This window comes from Rhinopithecus roxellana, chromosome 11 (assembly GCF_007565055.1).
Source record: "Rhinopithecus roxellana isolate Shanxi Qingling chromosome 11, ASM756505v1, whole genome shotgun sequence".
Taxonomy (NCBI): Eukaryota; Metazoa; Chordata; class Mammalia; order Primates; family Cercopithecidae; genus Rhinopithecus; species Rhinopithecus roxellana.
In genome coordinates, this window is record NC_044559.1 from 96686711 (window position 1) to 96702043 (window position 15333).

General features: G+C 39.6%; 1 protein-coding gene across 6 annotated transcripts in view; it reads right to left on the reverse strand.

Annotated features, from left to right (window-relative positions):
* Positions 1-15333, reverse strand: part of ARHGAP12 (Rho GTPase activating protein 12) — a 126415-nt gene that overhangs the window by 89328 nt on the left and 21754 nt on the right. For all 6 annotated transcript variants that reach the window (XM_030940737.1, XM_030940735.1, XM_030940734.1 and 3 more), the window contains exons 2-3: positions 13003-13040; positions 10690-11444 (exon numbers count right to left, since the gene is read on the reverse strand). In XM_030940737.1, coding sequence (XP_030796597.1) covers positions 10690-11373 — 684 coding nt within the window. In that variant the 5' untranslated portion in view covers positions 11374-11444; positions 13003-13040. The remainder of the gene's footprint in view (positions 1-10689; positions 11445-13002; positions 13041-15333) is intronic.

Here is a 15333-nt window from a genome sequence, read left to right on the forward strand (position 1 = left end):
CAATCGGGGCCACAAAGTGAGAGCCTGCCTCTACCAAAAAAATTAAATAAGAAAAACAAATAGCCAGGTGCGGTGGCATACACCTGTAGTACCAGTTACTTGGGGGGCTGTGGTAGGAGGATTGTTTGAGCCCTCAACCAGGTGGTTGAGGCTCCAGTGATCTATGATCATGACGCTGCACTTCATCTTGGGTAACAGAACGAGATCCTGTCTCAAAAAATTTAAAAATGAGGGAAATCAGTACGACTAGATCTGCCCTGCAAGAAATGTTAATATTGTTAAAACGGCATTACTCCCCAAATGATTTATAGACTTAAGGCAATCTCTATCAGGATCTCAGCTGGTTTCTTTACAGAAACTGACCAATTGATTCCACAATTCATGTGGAATTGCAAAGGACACAGAAGAGACACAACACTCTTGAAAAAGAACAATAAAGTAGGAGGACTAACACTTTCTAATTTTAAAACTTACTACATAGCAAGAGTAATCAAGACAATCTTGTACATGCATAAGGATAAACAGATCAGTGGAACAGAACTGAGAGTACAGAAATAAACCAGGTGTTTTTGGTCAAATGATTTTCAACAAGGGTGCCAAACCATTCAGTGAGGTAGAGTCTTTTCCACAAAATGCGCTGGGACAACTAGATAGCCACACAGAAAAAAATGAAGTTGGACCCCTGACATCATATATGAAAAGTAACTCAAAATGAATCAGAAACTTAAATGTATGAGCTAAAACTACAAAACACGAGAAAACATAAGAGTAAATATTTCTAAGGCCTCAGATGTGGCAATAGATTCTTAGACATGACACCAAAAGCACGAGCAACAACAACAAAAGTTGGAGTTCATCAAAAGTGAAATCTTTTGTGATTAAAAATACATTATCAAGCCCAGTGCAGTGGTGCATGCCCTGTAGTCCTAGCTACTAAGGAGGCTGAGGTAACAGGATCACTTGAGCCCAGGAGTCTGAGGCAGCAATGAGCTATGACTGTACCTGTGAGTAGCCACCGCACTCCAGCCTGGGCAATCCAATGAGAACTTGCCTCTTGAAAAAATGGCTATTATCAAGAAAATGAAAAAACAACTACAGAATGGGAGATGTGAGAAAATGTTTGCAAATCACACATCTAGTAAGTGACCACCACCTAAATTATATAAATAATTCTTACAACTCAGCAATAAGGCAAAACAACTTAAAAATGTGCCAAGAATTTGAATAAACATGTCTCCAAGGAAAATATATAAATAGCAAATGAACATATGAAAAGATGCTCAACATTATTAATCATGAGGAAATGCAAATTAAAACCACAATCAGACACTTCCTACTCACTAGCATAACCATAAGCAAAAAGCCAGATAACAAAAAGTATTGACAAGGATGTGGAAAAATTGGAACTCTAATGCATTGCTGGTGGGAGTGTAAAATGGTACAGCTACCTTGGAAAACACTCAGGCAGTTCCTCAAACAGTTAGACATACATTTACCCCATGACCCAGCAATTCCACTCCTAGGTATCTACTCTATGGAAATAAAAACATGTCCACAGACATCGCCAGGATGGTCTTGATCTCTTGACCTCGCGATCTACCCACCTCGGCCTCCCAAAGTGCTGGGATTACAGGCGTGAGCCACCGAGCCTGGACCAGTTGCATTTTTATATGCAGTCATATGCTGAATAACATTTTAGTCAATGGTGGACCACATACACAAATGTGGTCCCGTAAGATTATAATACTGTATTTTTGCTGTACCTTTTCTATGTTTAGATACACAAATACTTAGCACTGTGTTATAATTGCCTACAGTATTCAGGACAGTCACATGCTGTACAGGTCTGTTAGCCTAGGAGCAATGGGCTACACCATCTACCCTGGGTGTGTAGGAGGACAGACCATCTAGGTTTGTGTAAGTACACTCTATGATCTTCCCACAACAATAAAATTGTGTAACAACAAACAAACAAACAAAAACGCATCCACAGACGTTTATAGCAGAAATATTCATACTAGCCAAAAAAGGTGGCAACAATCAAAACACTCCAAAAGTGGCATATGGATAAACAATACAATATTATTCCACCACAAAAAGGAATGTAGTACTGATACATGCTACAACATGGCTGAACACTGAAAACATTTCGTTAAGTGCAAGAAAGCAGTCACAAAAGATCACATAAATACGATTCCACTAAAATAAAAGGTCCAGAATCGGAAAATCTATAGAGATGGAGAGTAGATTAATGGTTGCTTGGTGCCGGGGACCACAGACAACAGTGGTGTGACAGCTAAAGGGTACAGAAAACTACAAAACTCTAAAGAACGTTATCAAAAACAGTCCAAATAAATGAAGACACAGTCCTTGTCCATGAATTATAAGACTATAGTGTTAAGATGTCAATTGTTTCCAATTTGATCTGTAGATTCAACCCAATTCCAATCAAAATCCCAACAAACTATTTTGTAGATATGGACAAAGTGAAATTTAAACCTTACATGGAAAAGTAAAAGAATAGCCAACACGATACTGAAGTACAACCAAGTATGAAGACACACATTAGTTACTTTCAACACTTACTATAAAGCTACATTAATCCACACAGCATGGTATTAACAAAAGAATGACAAAGAGATCAATGGAACAGAATAGAAAGTTCAGAGACATACCCACAAAAATACAGTCACTTGATCTTTGACAAAGGAATGAAGTCAATTCCATGGAGAAAGAAACATCTTTTTCAACAAACGGTGGTGAAACAATTAGATGGACATATGCGAAGAAAATGAACCTAAAGACCTTACACCTTTCACAAAAAATTAACTAAAAACGGATCACAGGCCTATACTTAAGGTGAAAAACTATAAAAATTCTAGAAGTGGCCAGGCACGGTGGCTCAAGCCTGTAATCCCAGCATTCTGGGAGGCCGAGACGGGCGGATCACGAGGTCAGGAGATCGAGACCATCCTGGCTAACACGGTGAAACCCCGTCTCTACTAAAAAAATACAAAAAACTAGCCGGGCGTGGTGGTGGGCGCCTGTAGTCCCAGCTACTCGGGAGGCTGAGGCAGGAGAATGGCGTAAACCCAGGAGGCAGAGCTCGCAGTGAGCTGAAATCCCGCCACTGCACTCCAGCCTGGGCGGCAGAGCGAGACTCCATCTAAAAAAAAAAAAAAAAAAAAAAAAAAATTCTAGAAGTGAAACAGAAAATCTTAGGTGACTTTTGGTTTGGCAATGAGTTTTTACATACAACAGTAAAAACATGATCCATGAGAGAAATAATTGTTTAGTTTTGTACTTTATTAAAATTGAAAACTTTCGCTCTATAAAATCCTGTATGGCGCTGTAATTGTGGATACCCAATTTTGTGCATTTGTCAAAACCCATTTAAGTTACCACACAAAGAATGAGCCTCAACGTATGCAAATTTTGTGTTTAATGTAGGCATTTGAGGTGGGTCGGGAATTCCAGGACAGAATGTAGACTATGACAAAACAACCTAACTTTATTAAAAATGTATGAAACTGGGTCAGGCTCAGCAGCTCAAGCCTGTAATCCCAGCACTTTGAGGCTGAGGCGGGCTGATCACTTGAGGTCAGGAGTTCGACACCAGCCTGGCCAACATGGCAAAACTCCATCTCTATTAAAAATACAAAAAATTAGCTGGGTATGGTGGTGTGCGCCTGTAATCCCAGCTACTAGGGAAGCTAAGGCAGGAGAATCGCTTGAACCTGGGAGGCAGAGACCACAGTGAGTCAAGATTGCACCACTGCACTCGAGCCTGGGTGACAGCAAGAATCAGTCTCAAAAAAAAAAAAAAGAAACTAGTTGGACTCAGTGGTTCATGCCTGTAATCCCAGCCCTTTGGGAGACAGAGGTGGGCGGATCACTTGAGGTCAGGAATTTGAGATCCGCCTGGCCAACATGGTGAAACCCCATCGCTACTAAAAATACAAAATTTAGCTGGGAATGGTGGTGGGTGCCTGGTCCCAGCTACTCAGGAGGCTGAGGCAGAAGGATCACCTGAGCCTGGGAGGTGGAAGGTTGCAGTGAGGCGAGATCACATCACTGTACTTGGGTGACAAAGCAAAACCTGGTCTCAAAAAAAAAGAAAAAAACAAACGTTTGAAACTACCTCCATAAACCAGGAAGAGGGAAAAGGTGCTAATCTCAAAAGCTTTGAAAGTGTGTAGAATCTGTAAAACTAAAGTTACTATATTCTAGTACTATAAACACTTTATTCTAGTTGATAAAGTCATATTCCACAGAAGTACAAGTTAACAATTCTGATGCTCCTGTATGTGTATACCAGAGGCTCTAGAGAAGAATTCCTTCTTTGCTTCTTCCAGCTTCTGGTGGCTGCTGGCATTCCTTGGCTCGCAGCCACATCGTTCCTATCTTGAAGGCCAGCATCTTCAAATCTCTGTTTCTTCTTCACATAGCCTTCTCTGTGTGCAGTGCCCTCTACCTCTCTCTTATAAAGACATTTGTGATTACATGGAGGGTTTAGGATAATCTCGTCAAGATCCTTAACTTAATCACAACTGCAAAAACCCCTTTCCCAAATAAGGTAACATCACAGGTTCCAGGGATTAAGACCTATTATCTTTGGTAAGTATTATTCAGCCTATCACAATAGCTAAAACAATTTTGAAAAAGAAGAATAAGTGAGAGGAATCAGTTTATCTGATTTTGTGACTTATTATATAACTATGGTAAATAAAACTGCATGGTATTAAAGAGACATATATGAATGAAACAGAATAGAAGACCCAGAAACAGACCCACACAAAGGAGCCCAAATTATTTTTAACCAAGGTAGAAGACAATTTATTGGAGGAAAGGCAGCCTTTTCAACAAGTGGTACTATAATAATTAGAAATCCATAGGCAAAAAAAAAAAAAAAAACTTACGGCTCACACCTTATATAAAAATTAAACTTATGGCCAGGCACAGGCACAGTGACTCAAGCCTATAATCCCAACACATTGGGAGGCTGAGGCAAGAGTATCACTTGAGGCCAGGGGTTCAAGACTAGCCTGGACAACACAGTGAAACTCTATCTCTACAAAAAAATTATAAACTAGCTGGGCATGGTGGCACATGCCTGTAGTCCCAACTACTCATGAGGCTGAGAAGATCACTTGAGCTCGGGGTTCAAGGTTATAATGAGCTACGATTGTGCCACTGCACTCCAGCCTAGGTGACAGAGTAAGACCCCATCTCAAAAAAAAAAAAAAAAAAAATTAAACTCAAAATGGATCACAAATTCAAACATAAAATGCGAAACTATAAACTTTAAAACAAAAATAAGAAAGCATTCAGGATCTAAGGCTTCTGTGATGGTTAACTGTATGTGTCAAATGGGCTGGGCCACAGTACCCAGATATTTCCATTATTCTGAAAGTTTCTGTGACGGTGTTTTTTTTGAATGAAATTAACACTTTTAAATGTGGACTGAGAGTAAAGCAGATTGCTTCCCAGAATGTGGGTGGGTCTCATCCAATCAAATGAAGGCCTGAATAGAACAACAGATGGACCTACCTCAAGCAAGAAGAAATTCTGCCACCAGACAGCCTATCGATTTGAAGTGCAACATCAGCTCTTCCCTGAGTCTCTAACCTGCCCGTCCACCCTGCAAATTCTGGACTTCATGCATCACTTAACGATGGGGATATTTTCTGAGAAATATAACAGTCAATTTCATCTTTGGGCAAACATCACAGAGTGTTCTTACACAAAATGAGATGGTATAGCTTACTATTCACCTAAGTTAGATGGTACAGCCTATTGCTCCTAGGCTACAAACTTGTACAACATATTATTGTACTGAATAATGTAGGCAACTGGAACAAAATGGTATTTGTGTATCTAAACATAGAAATGAACAGTAAGAATACAGTATTATTACCTTCTGGTACTGTCATCACAGATGCAGTCCATCATTGACTGAAATGTCATTATGTGGTACATGACTGTATACACACACACATATACCCTTATCAGTTCTATTTCTCTGGAGAAGCCTAATATAGCTAGAGTTCTTATACTTGATATAAAAGCATGATCTATAAAAGGGAAAACTGATGAACTGGACTTCAACAAAGTTAAAACTAGTTCTTAGACTTAACACAAAACCATGATTCCACACAAGGAAAAACCAATAAACAAGGCTTCATCAAAGTTAAAAACTTGTGCTCTGCAAAGACACTGTTAAAAGGATGAAAAGGCAAGCTACATGCTGGGAGAAAATATCTGCAAACCATATATTTGGCAAACGGCCAGTATCTAAACTATATACAAAAAAAAAAGCTATCAAAATTCAACAGTAAAAAAAAATCCAATTAGAAAATGGGCAAAAGACATGCAGAAACATTTCAATGAAGAGGATACACCAATGGCAAATAAACACATGAGAACATATTCAACGTCAGTAGCCATTAGAGAAACGTACATCGAAATCAAAATGAGACATCATTACCCACCTATCAGAATGGCTAAATAAAAAAATAGTGACACCACCAAATGCTGGTGAGCACACAGAGGAACCGGATACTCATACATCGCTGGTGGGAATTTAAAATGATACAGTCACTCTGCAAAAACACTTGGATTATTTCCTAAAAAACCATGCAACTACTTTATGAACAGCAATTATACTTGTGGGCATTTACCCCAAAGAAAAGAAAAGTTATATACACATAAAAACCTGTACAGAAATGTTTATAGCAGTTTTGTTTGCAACAGCCAAAAACTGGAAACAACCTAGACATTCTTTTATAGATAAATGGTTAAATAAACTATGCTACATCCATACCATAGAATACCACCCAGCAACAAAAAGAACAAACTATTGATAACACACAGCAGCCTGGACCAATCTACAGAGTTATGCTGAATGAAAGGCCAATCCCCAAAGGTATGGATTCCATTTATATAAAATTCTTCAAATGACAAAATTATAGCAATGGAAAACAGATGAGTGGTGACCAGGGTTAAGGAGAGTTAAGGTGGGAGGGAATTGGTTATGGCTATAAAAGGGCAACATATGGGATTCCTGTGGTGATGGAAATGCTCAGCATATTAACTGTACCAATATTAAACCCCTGATCGTGATATTACAGTATAGTTTTGCAAGATGTTACCACTAAAGGTAACCAGATAGAGGGTACAAGAGACCTGTCCAAATTATTATTATTATTGAGACAGGGTCTCACTCTGTTGCCCAAGCTGGAGTGCAACGGTGCAATCTCAGGTCACTGCAACCTCTGCCTCCTGGGCTCAAATGATCCTCCCACCTAAGCCTCCCAAGTAGCCGGGACTACAGGCACATGCCACCACACCCAATTAATTTTTGTATTTTTTGTGGAGACAGTTTTGTCATGTTTCCCAATTTAGTCTCAAACTCCTGGGCCCAGGTGATCCTCCCACCTCGGCCTCTCAAAAGTGCTGGGATTACAAGCATGTGCCACCATGACCGGCCTCCAAATTATTTCTTACAACTGCTTATGAATCTACAATTATCTCAAAATGAAAAGTTTAATTAAAGAAGACTGATCAGTAGTGATATAAGTCAGAAAAACGAAAACCTAAGAAGGACATAGGAGCTGAGGGTGTGGATACTGACAGGGAAGGGGCTCGAGACTAGTTACAGAGTGTATACATAAGTAAAAATTCATCAAGTCATACACTGAAAATTAGTAATATTTACACCCTTGCTGTACCTGAATAAAAAATTATTTAAATTTGGCATCTGATTATTAATTTTGTTGGCTGTGATAATTGTATTAATTATGTATAAAATTTTGTGGGGTTTTTTGGTTTTTGTTTTTTAGAGACGAGGTCTCACTATATCACTCAGGCTGGTCCCAAACTCCTGGCCTCAAGTGAACCTCCCACCTCAGCCTCCTGCATAGCTGGGACTACAGGGGCACACTAAAATTCTTTTAACCACCTTGTAAATGTATCAACAATGAAACCATGAGTATCTTTAGTAGAAACAGTTTGGGTGGTGTGGTAGAGCCAGAAACCACCCTGGAGAGGTTGCAAAGTAAGTGGGAAATGAGGAAGTGCAGAAAAGCAAATACATATCAGTCTTTCCAGGGGTTGCCAATAAAGGTAAAGGAAGATAAAAGATGCTCTGAGGGGAAGGTGGAGTTGAAGAAGAGCTTTACTAAAATGAGGAAAACATGAGCAAATGTAAATGCTGAAAACAGTTGACAAACAACAAGTCTAATGAGCATAATACTATAATCTTTGGCATAAGGTGTGTGAAATGTGGGAAGAGTGAAAACGAAGAGAATGCTCTTTGCACAGGAAACACTTGCATTGTACTGGGGGAAAAGAGGACTACTGATACAAGTGTATTTATAGATCTGATGGTGGAAAGAATAACAGAAGCAACAACAATAATAATGGCAGCTATATTTTATGGCATACTTATAGTCAGTCTCCAAGGAGGTTCCTCAATGATCCTCAAATCCTGATATGCACACCCCCGTACAGTCTCCTCCCACACAGAACAGGGCTGAACTGCACAATCAATAGGATATGACAGTGAGCAATTTCAAAGATGAGGACTAAAAGACAGTGCAATGTCTACCACGTTCTCTCTGCTCCATCTGAAGAAAACTAGAAACACACAAGCAGCCATGAAGAAGCCCAACCAGTCCCACATGAGTGAGCCATCTTCAGAAGCAGTCCCTCCAGCCCCAAACTCAGGAGACACCCCTCGCCTTCAGAATCACCCAATTAAGCTGCTTCTGATTTAGTGACTCACAGGAACCAAGAGGTAATGTTTACTATTTTAGGCCACTTGAATTGGGGGTAGTTTATTAAACATCAATAGATACATAATGCATTTATTATGTGCCTCAAGAACACTGTGACTCCCATTTTTAAATGAAGAAACTAAAACACACAGAGGTTCAGTAATTTTCCCCAATTATCACACAGCTGACAAGTGATATAGAACCAGATTCCAATCTAAAGCCAGTAGTACGAACCACGTGCTCCCCAAAGCTGAAGTAGTTTCCATCCCATGGCTTTCTTATTTGCTGTAAAGTGCAAGGCAAGGTTATCTTCTCATGAAAGCAGGGGAAAGTAAGTGAATCAGAGAACTAAGGAAAATGGAGAAGGTCTGAAACAGCTGCCATGGAGAGTTAGGAAGAGGGCTGACTGGAGAAATCTAATAGGATTTCCAAACAGTGTTATGGCTCCGAGAGGTTAGGAGCCATGGAACTCCAGGGCAGTGAACTTAAGATGACTGTAATGAAAAAAACATAGGATTGCATGTGTACATAAATATAAAATGTAATTTGAAGTGTGAAATTGTGGTGATGGCTGGATGAAATCCTGTGTCTTTCCTGAGGCCCATTAGTTCCCTGAGGAGCTACATATAGAAAAATTCCAGGAAAGACTATGTATTCTATGTCAGAGTATCACATAAAGACTGAACAAAAACTCACTAAGACACACGATGATAAACTGACAGAGCTACTTCACGTAGCTTCCTTGATCTCCAACACCAGAAGTTTTTCTAGAGTCTTCCCTTTTTCCTATTTCCATTCCAAAATGTCACAAGAAAATTACAACCTACAGAAAGAATATACTTCCATAACAATCAGACCACACCTAAGGGCACACTTCACAATTATTCACAGACTTGATGAATAATCTTACAACAGAGCTTCAGGCCAAAAACTCATTAATTTGTACATTCACTTAAAGTTACACTTTCCAAAATATATTCAAGTTTCAATTTCACGTAAGTACTTTTAAAATGTCTTCACTCGAGAAATAAAATGGCATAGATCTAATCTCAAAAGAAAGGTTTAAAAAGAAAAAAAAAAGCCAGGTACAGTGGCACACACCTGTAATCCCAGCTCTCTGGGAGTCCAAGGCAGAAGGATCACTTGAGCCAGGAAGTGACCAGGTTGGGCAACATAGTGTGACCCTGTCTCTAAAAAAAAATTTTTTTTTTTGATTAGCTGGGTGTGGCAGCATGCACCTGTAGTACCAGCTACTGGGGAAGCTGAGGTGAGAAGATCGCTTGAGCCCAGGAGGTCGAGGCTGCAGTGACCCATGACTGTTCCACTGCATTACAGACTGGGAGACAGAGCAAGACCTTGTCTTTAAAAAAAAAAAAAAAAAAAAAAAGAACCAGGAACACAAAAATTTTTCCAGGCTAATATTCAGTGAAATCAGCTGTGGATACTTAGACACTCAAGACGAAAGTTAGCAGTTAATATTCCAATGACATCTTTCCTCAAATAACCAGTTATTACCTGAAGACTTCTTGGAAACAAGTCAAAATGGGTACAGGTAGAAAAGAGTAAAAATTTTTTCTATTAGAAGAAATATCATCACTGAGTAAATTAAGTAAATCCCCTCTGCCTTATACATAATCAATAGAGAAAAGGGAAAAAGAAGTTTCCACACTTAAAGTAGATCTAGTCCTGTCATGGTATAAGAATAATTACGAAAACCAAAAAGTGATCCTTTATGAACTCCACAAGTTATTTTACATATTTTCTAGATCTTTAAATCAGGATAGAACCCATGTACTCTGAAAATACAAAGCAAAACAAGTCTTAACTCTTATAAATATTTCAATTAAAAGAAAAACTGTAATATTTTCACTAGGGTGGTACAAGTGTTTCCTCATTCTATTTTTAATCTTACCCGTATCTGTTCAGTGGAGCTGCTGCTAAGTTCATCACCAGATTCAGAATCTTGATGTATTCTTTCAGAGCCTTCTCCTGCGGAATCACAAGACTGTTCCTGGGAGAAGCTAGTTTTCTCTACATCCAAGAACTCTGGACCGGGAAAATGACCAAATAAGCGTGTCCTATTCTGGCTGGAAACTTTAGGAGAATGTGAGTCATTGTTAAACTTTCCATTATTATGGGTCAGGTCCAGGCTCAGGTTGACAGTATGACCTGGATTATAACTGGGTCCAAAATTCTGATTGGCATCACGAATAAGACCTGTTCCTTGAACAGACGACGACGGCTTTCCGAAACTTGAAAGCTCAGGCAATTTGTTCACATTTTCTGTTGATCTCTGAAGATGCAAACTCTGCATTATTTTCATGGAGTTATTTGGTAGACCAGCTACCTGCTTAACAGGTGGCATTAGAGCTTTGCGCGTGACCTCCTTCACATACTGGGCTGGCACATAAAACGCTTTGGAGTTTTCATCTGGCTTGACTTGCCACCAGTCATCATTGGTCTTTTTCACCAAGATGTACCGCTCCCCTTGTTTTATCACAATCTTTCTATCCTTTGCTTCATATTCATAATCATATTCCACCTCAATATACACTTGTCCTGGAATAATCTTCCCACTTCTGTCAGCCATTTTCATTCAATAATATTCACCTCTCAAAAAGGATGTTATACCACATTATGGCTTTATGGTTTGTTGGATGAATATAGCTGTTTTATTTAAATGGAGGAAGAGAATGAAGAAAAAAGTTAATGCAATCTGGATTTGGTATTTACTCACAAGCATCATACAGTATAGGCCATTTAAAGAACATTACTTCAAATCTCAAACCCCAAAAAGCAAACATGTGAATATTATATGCACTGCCACATTAAAAACACTTTCATTCTAACTGTAATCTACATTTTTCAGTCACTTATGACCAAAACAAAAGCCAGTAACTGGAACAGTAAATATACACTAACTAGGTAGACACAAGAGTTGAGAAAAACTTTCCTTCCTTTCATGACTCCCTCAAACCTCCTTCACCTTCTTAGAAAGGTTCACTAATAACAACTAATATGCATTTACTTTCATTTCTATACCAATTCCAAAATATTTTAGTACCTCCTAGAACACAGCATTATAGGTTTAAATGATCACTGCACCCTCATATCACTACAGCATGAGCCAGTTCCCACCTGTTTGGGGATGAATTGTGTTCCCCCAAAAGATAGTTCAAGTCCTAACCCCAGGATCTGTGAATGTGACTTTATTTGTAAAGAGGGTCTTTGCAGATGTAACCAAGTTAAGACAAGGTCATACTTGATTAGGGTGGGCCCCAAAATCCAATGACTGGTGCCTTTATAAAGAGAGGGAGATTAAGGGCACAGTGGCTTTCACCTGTAATCCCAACACTTTGGGAGGCTGAGGCAGGTGGACGGCTTGAGCCCAGGAGTTTGAGACCAGCCTGGCCAACATGGCGAAACCCTGCCTCTACATGAATTACAAAAATTAGCTGGGTGTGATGTCATGCACCTGTAGTCCCAGCTACTTGGGAAGCCGAGGTGGAAGGATCTCCTGGGCCCAGGAGTTTGAGGCTGTGGTGGGCCAAGACCCTGCCACTGTACTCCAACCTGGGTGACAGAGTGAGACTGTCTCAAAATAAATAAGAAAAAAAGGAGAAGGAGATTTACAGAGAGGAAAGCTACAGAGGGAGAAGACCATCTGAAGAGAGAGGCAGAAACTGGAGTGGAGTGAAGCAGCTAAAAGCCAAGGAACATCAAGGACTGCTGGCAACCAGCAGCAGCCAGGCAGGGGTGAGGAAAGCAGGATTCTCCCCCGAGCCTTCCAAGGGAGCATGGCCCTGCCAAAACTGATTTTGGACTTCCAGCCTCCAGACCAGTGAGAGAATAAAAATACATGTCTGCTGTTTAAGCACCCCAGTTTGTAGTATTTGTTACAGCAGCCCTAGGAAACTAATACATTCAACACAATGCTCAAGGATCCTAAGGCAAACTGAGATTTACCAAAAATGTGTAAACCCAAGGTTCCATAACAATCTACTAATTTTCTATAGCAAACAAGTACTGAGCATATTATTGTACACTACAGGTGTAGTAACCATCATTCTCCTGAGGATAACAATCTTCTCTATGACGAAAAGCCTGTAAGGCCAGGTGGTAAAGTCAGTCACTGATACAACTGTAGTAACTGAAATTTACTTTCCAGACAAACTACTTGACTAATAAATTTAATACAATACAGTTTCAAAAAATAAAAAATTACCTTAGAACAAGGAGATGTACACCAGTATCAATTTAAATCTGTAAAAAAAAAAAAAGTTCATTAACTCAAACCAAGATCGCTGAAGTAAGACTAAGAATATAATGCTGCTTACATTTTTAAAAGCAAAACTTTTTTTTATAACAGCTATAAGGAACCAGGAAAGTTTTATACATCAAGATTGTGGTCAGCACCACCCTCCAAACACATGCAAACACAACCACCAACAGCCACTGAGGTTGGCTTTACCACTGCCCTCTCCCACTGTACTTCCATACTGTCTCAACTTCATTTTGTCCCTTATTTTTCATTCTGACAAGCATCTTTCTAAACTTCTGATTATATAAGAAACAACTCTTCTACTATAAAACTGTTAAGATGAAAGAACTGTTTTTCAAGTGTATGTATTGAATGGGTAAAGAGAATAAAAACATATGTTAAAAGTTATTAGGTGTCCTAATACATTTGTCCCCCGATTACTTTCTAATTATTTTATTTTTTATCTTAATTAATTTATTTTTTGAGACAAGAGTCTCTGTTACACAGGCTAGAGTGCAGTGGCATGATCTTGGCTCACTGCAGGCTCCGCCTCCCGGGTTCAAGCAATTCTTCTGCCTCAACCTCCCAAGTAGCTGGGATTACAGGTATGAGCCACCATGCCCAGCTAATTTTTGCACTTTTATGAGAGATGGGGTTTCACCATGTTGGCCAGGCTGGTCTCAAACTCCTGACCTCAGGTGATCGGCCTGCCTCAGCCTCCCAAAGTGCTGGGATTACAGGCATGAGCCACCACACCCGGCTATTTATTTTTGAGACACAGTCTCACTCTGTCACAGAGGCTGGAGTGCACCCATACAATCTTGGGTCACTGCAACCTCCACCTCCTGGGCTCAAGTAATTTTCCCACCTCAGCCTCCTGAGTAGTGGAACTGCAGTTGCACACCACCACACCCTACTAATTTTTGTATTTTTTTTAAAATGAGGTTCCACCATGTTGCCCAGGTAGGTCTTAAACTCCTGGGCTCATGTGATCCACCCACCTCTGCCTCTCAAAGTACTGGGATTACAGGCGCAACCACACCCAGCCTACTTACTAATATTAAATAGGTTAAAATATCTTAACAATGGAGAGATGTGGTGGCATAAGCTTAACCAAATGATCAAACAGCACTAATGCGAGCTGACAAGATATGCCTCCTATGTGATGCAATAAAACATATACAATGCCACCTATGTTACATTCTTGTCAAAAGCATGTTTCACCTTAAGCAATTACTAGAAAACAATCAAACAAATCCAGAATGTCAGACATTCTATTAGACAACAGATCTGAACTCTTCAAAAAAGTACTGTCAACGGAGGGAATGTATTCTTCCAGATTAAAAGACTATTGATACATAATAACCAAATCTACTTGGTGGTCCAATAAATACCTCAAACTTATCACATCCAAAATGAATTCCCATCTCTACCCTACCCGAGCTCTGCCAAATATGCTCACCCCATGGTATCTCCCATCACAGTAAACAGGAATTCTGACCTTTCAGATGCTCAGTTGTTACTGTCATGCATTACCAGAACACTAGTCACTATGTGCTTTGATCCTTTACCTACACAAATTTTTCACAACTTTTCAAAATTTTACACTGAAATGCTTATCCTTAGGTGATTTTTTTCCAGGAAAGTAATAAAATAACTTAAGAAATATCTTTGAAGATACAGAGACGAGCGAGGGAATAGGCAGCTACTTTTGAAAAGGTTACAGTAGCTCATACATACTATAGTTAGTTAGACATTTATCCGCAAGAGTGGAGAAAAGAAGGATGAAGAATAACAAGTGAGCTGTATGGTTTCACACTAGTGGGAGAGGAACCGTGGGGCTGGGGAACAATGGGTTAAAGGTCAGTCCACATTCAATCTCTTTCACTGCCACGCTTTATGACTATCCCTTCCCCAGTGACTACAAAGGTAAGTATGAAGGAGGAGTTAGGGAGAAAGATAAGGAAGTCAGTTTCACTGTGTTCAACATGAGACATCCAATCTAGAGTTTTAGTTAAAGGCAATGAGAAGCAGGGGGGCAAAAGAAATGGAGAAGTGGTCAAAAGGTATCTCTACAGAAAAGGTGGTTAGATACCAAGGCAGGTAAAACGAGCAAGAGTGGACACAATGGGATAAAGAGTAAGAGCTGAGATAGATTTCTAGTCAATACCGGGGTGAAGGGTGGGGAAACAGGTTGGGAAGCTCCAAGAGAAACTATTAAAATTATAAACGTGCAGAAAGCTACATAGCAGGAACTACATGTTACAATCCAAGGTCTAGGAAAAGCCACATAAA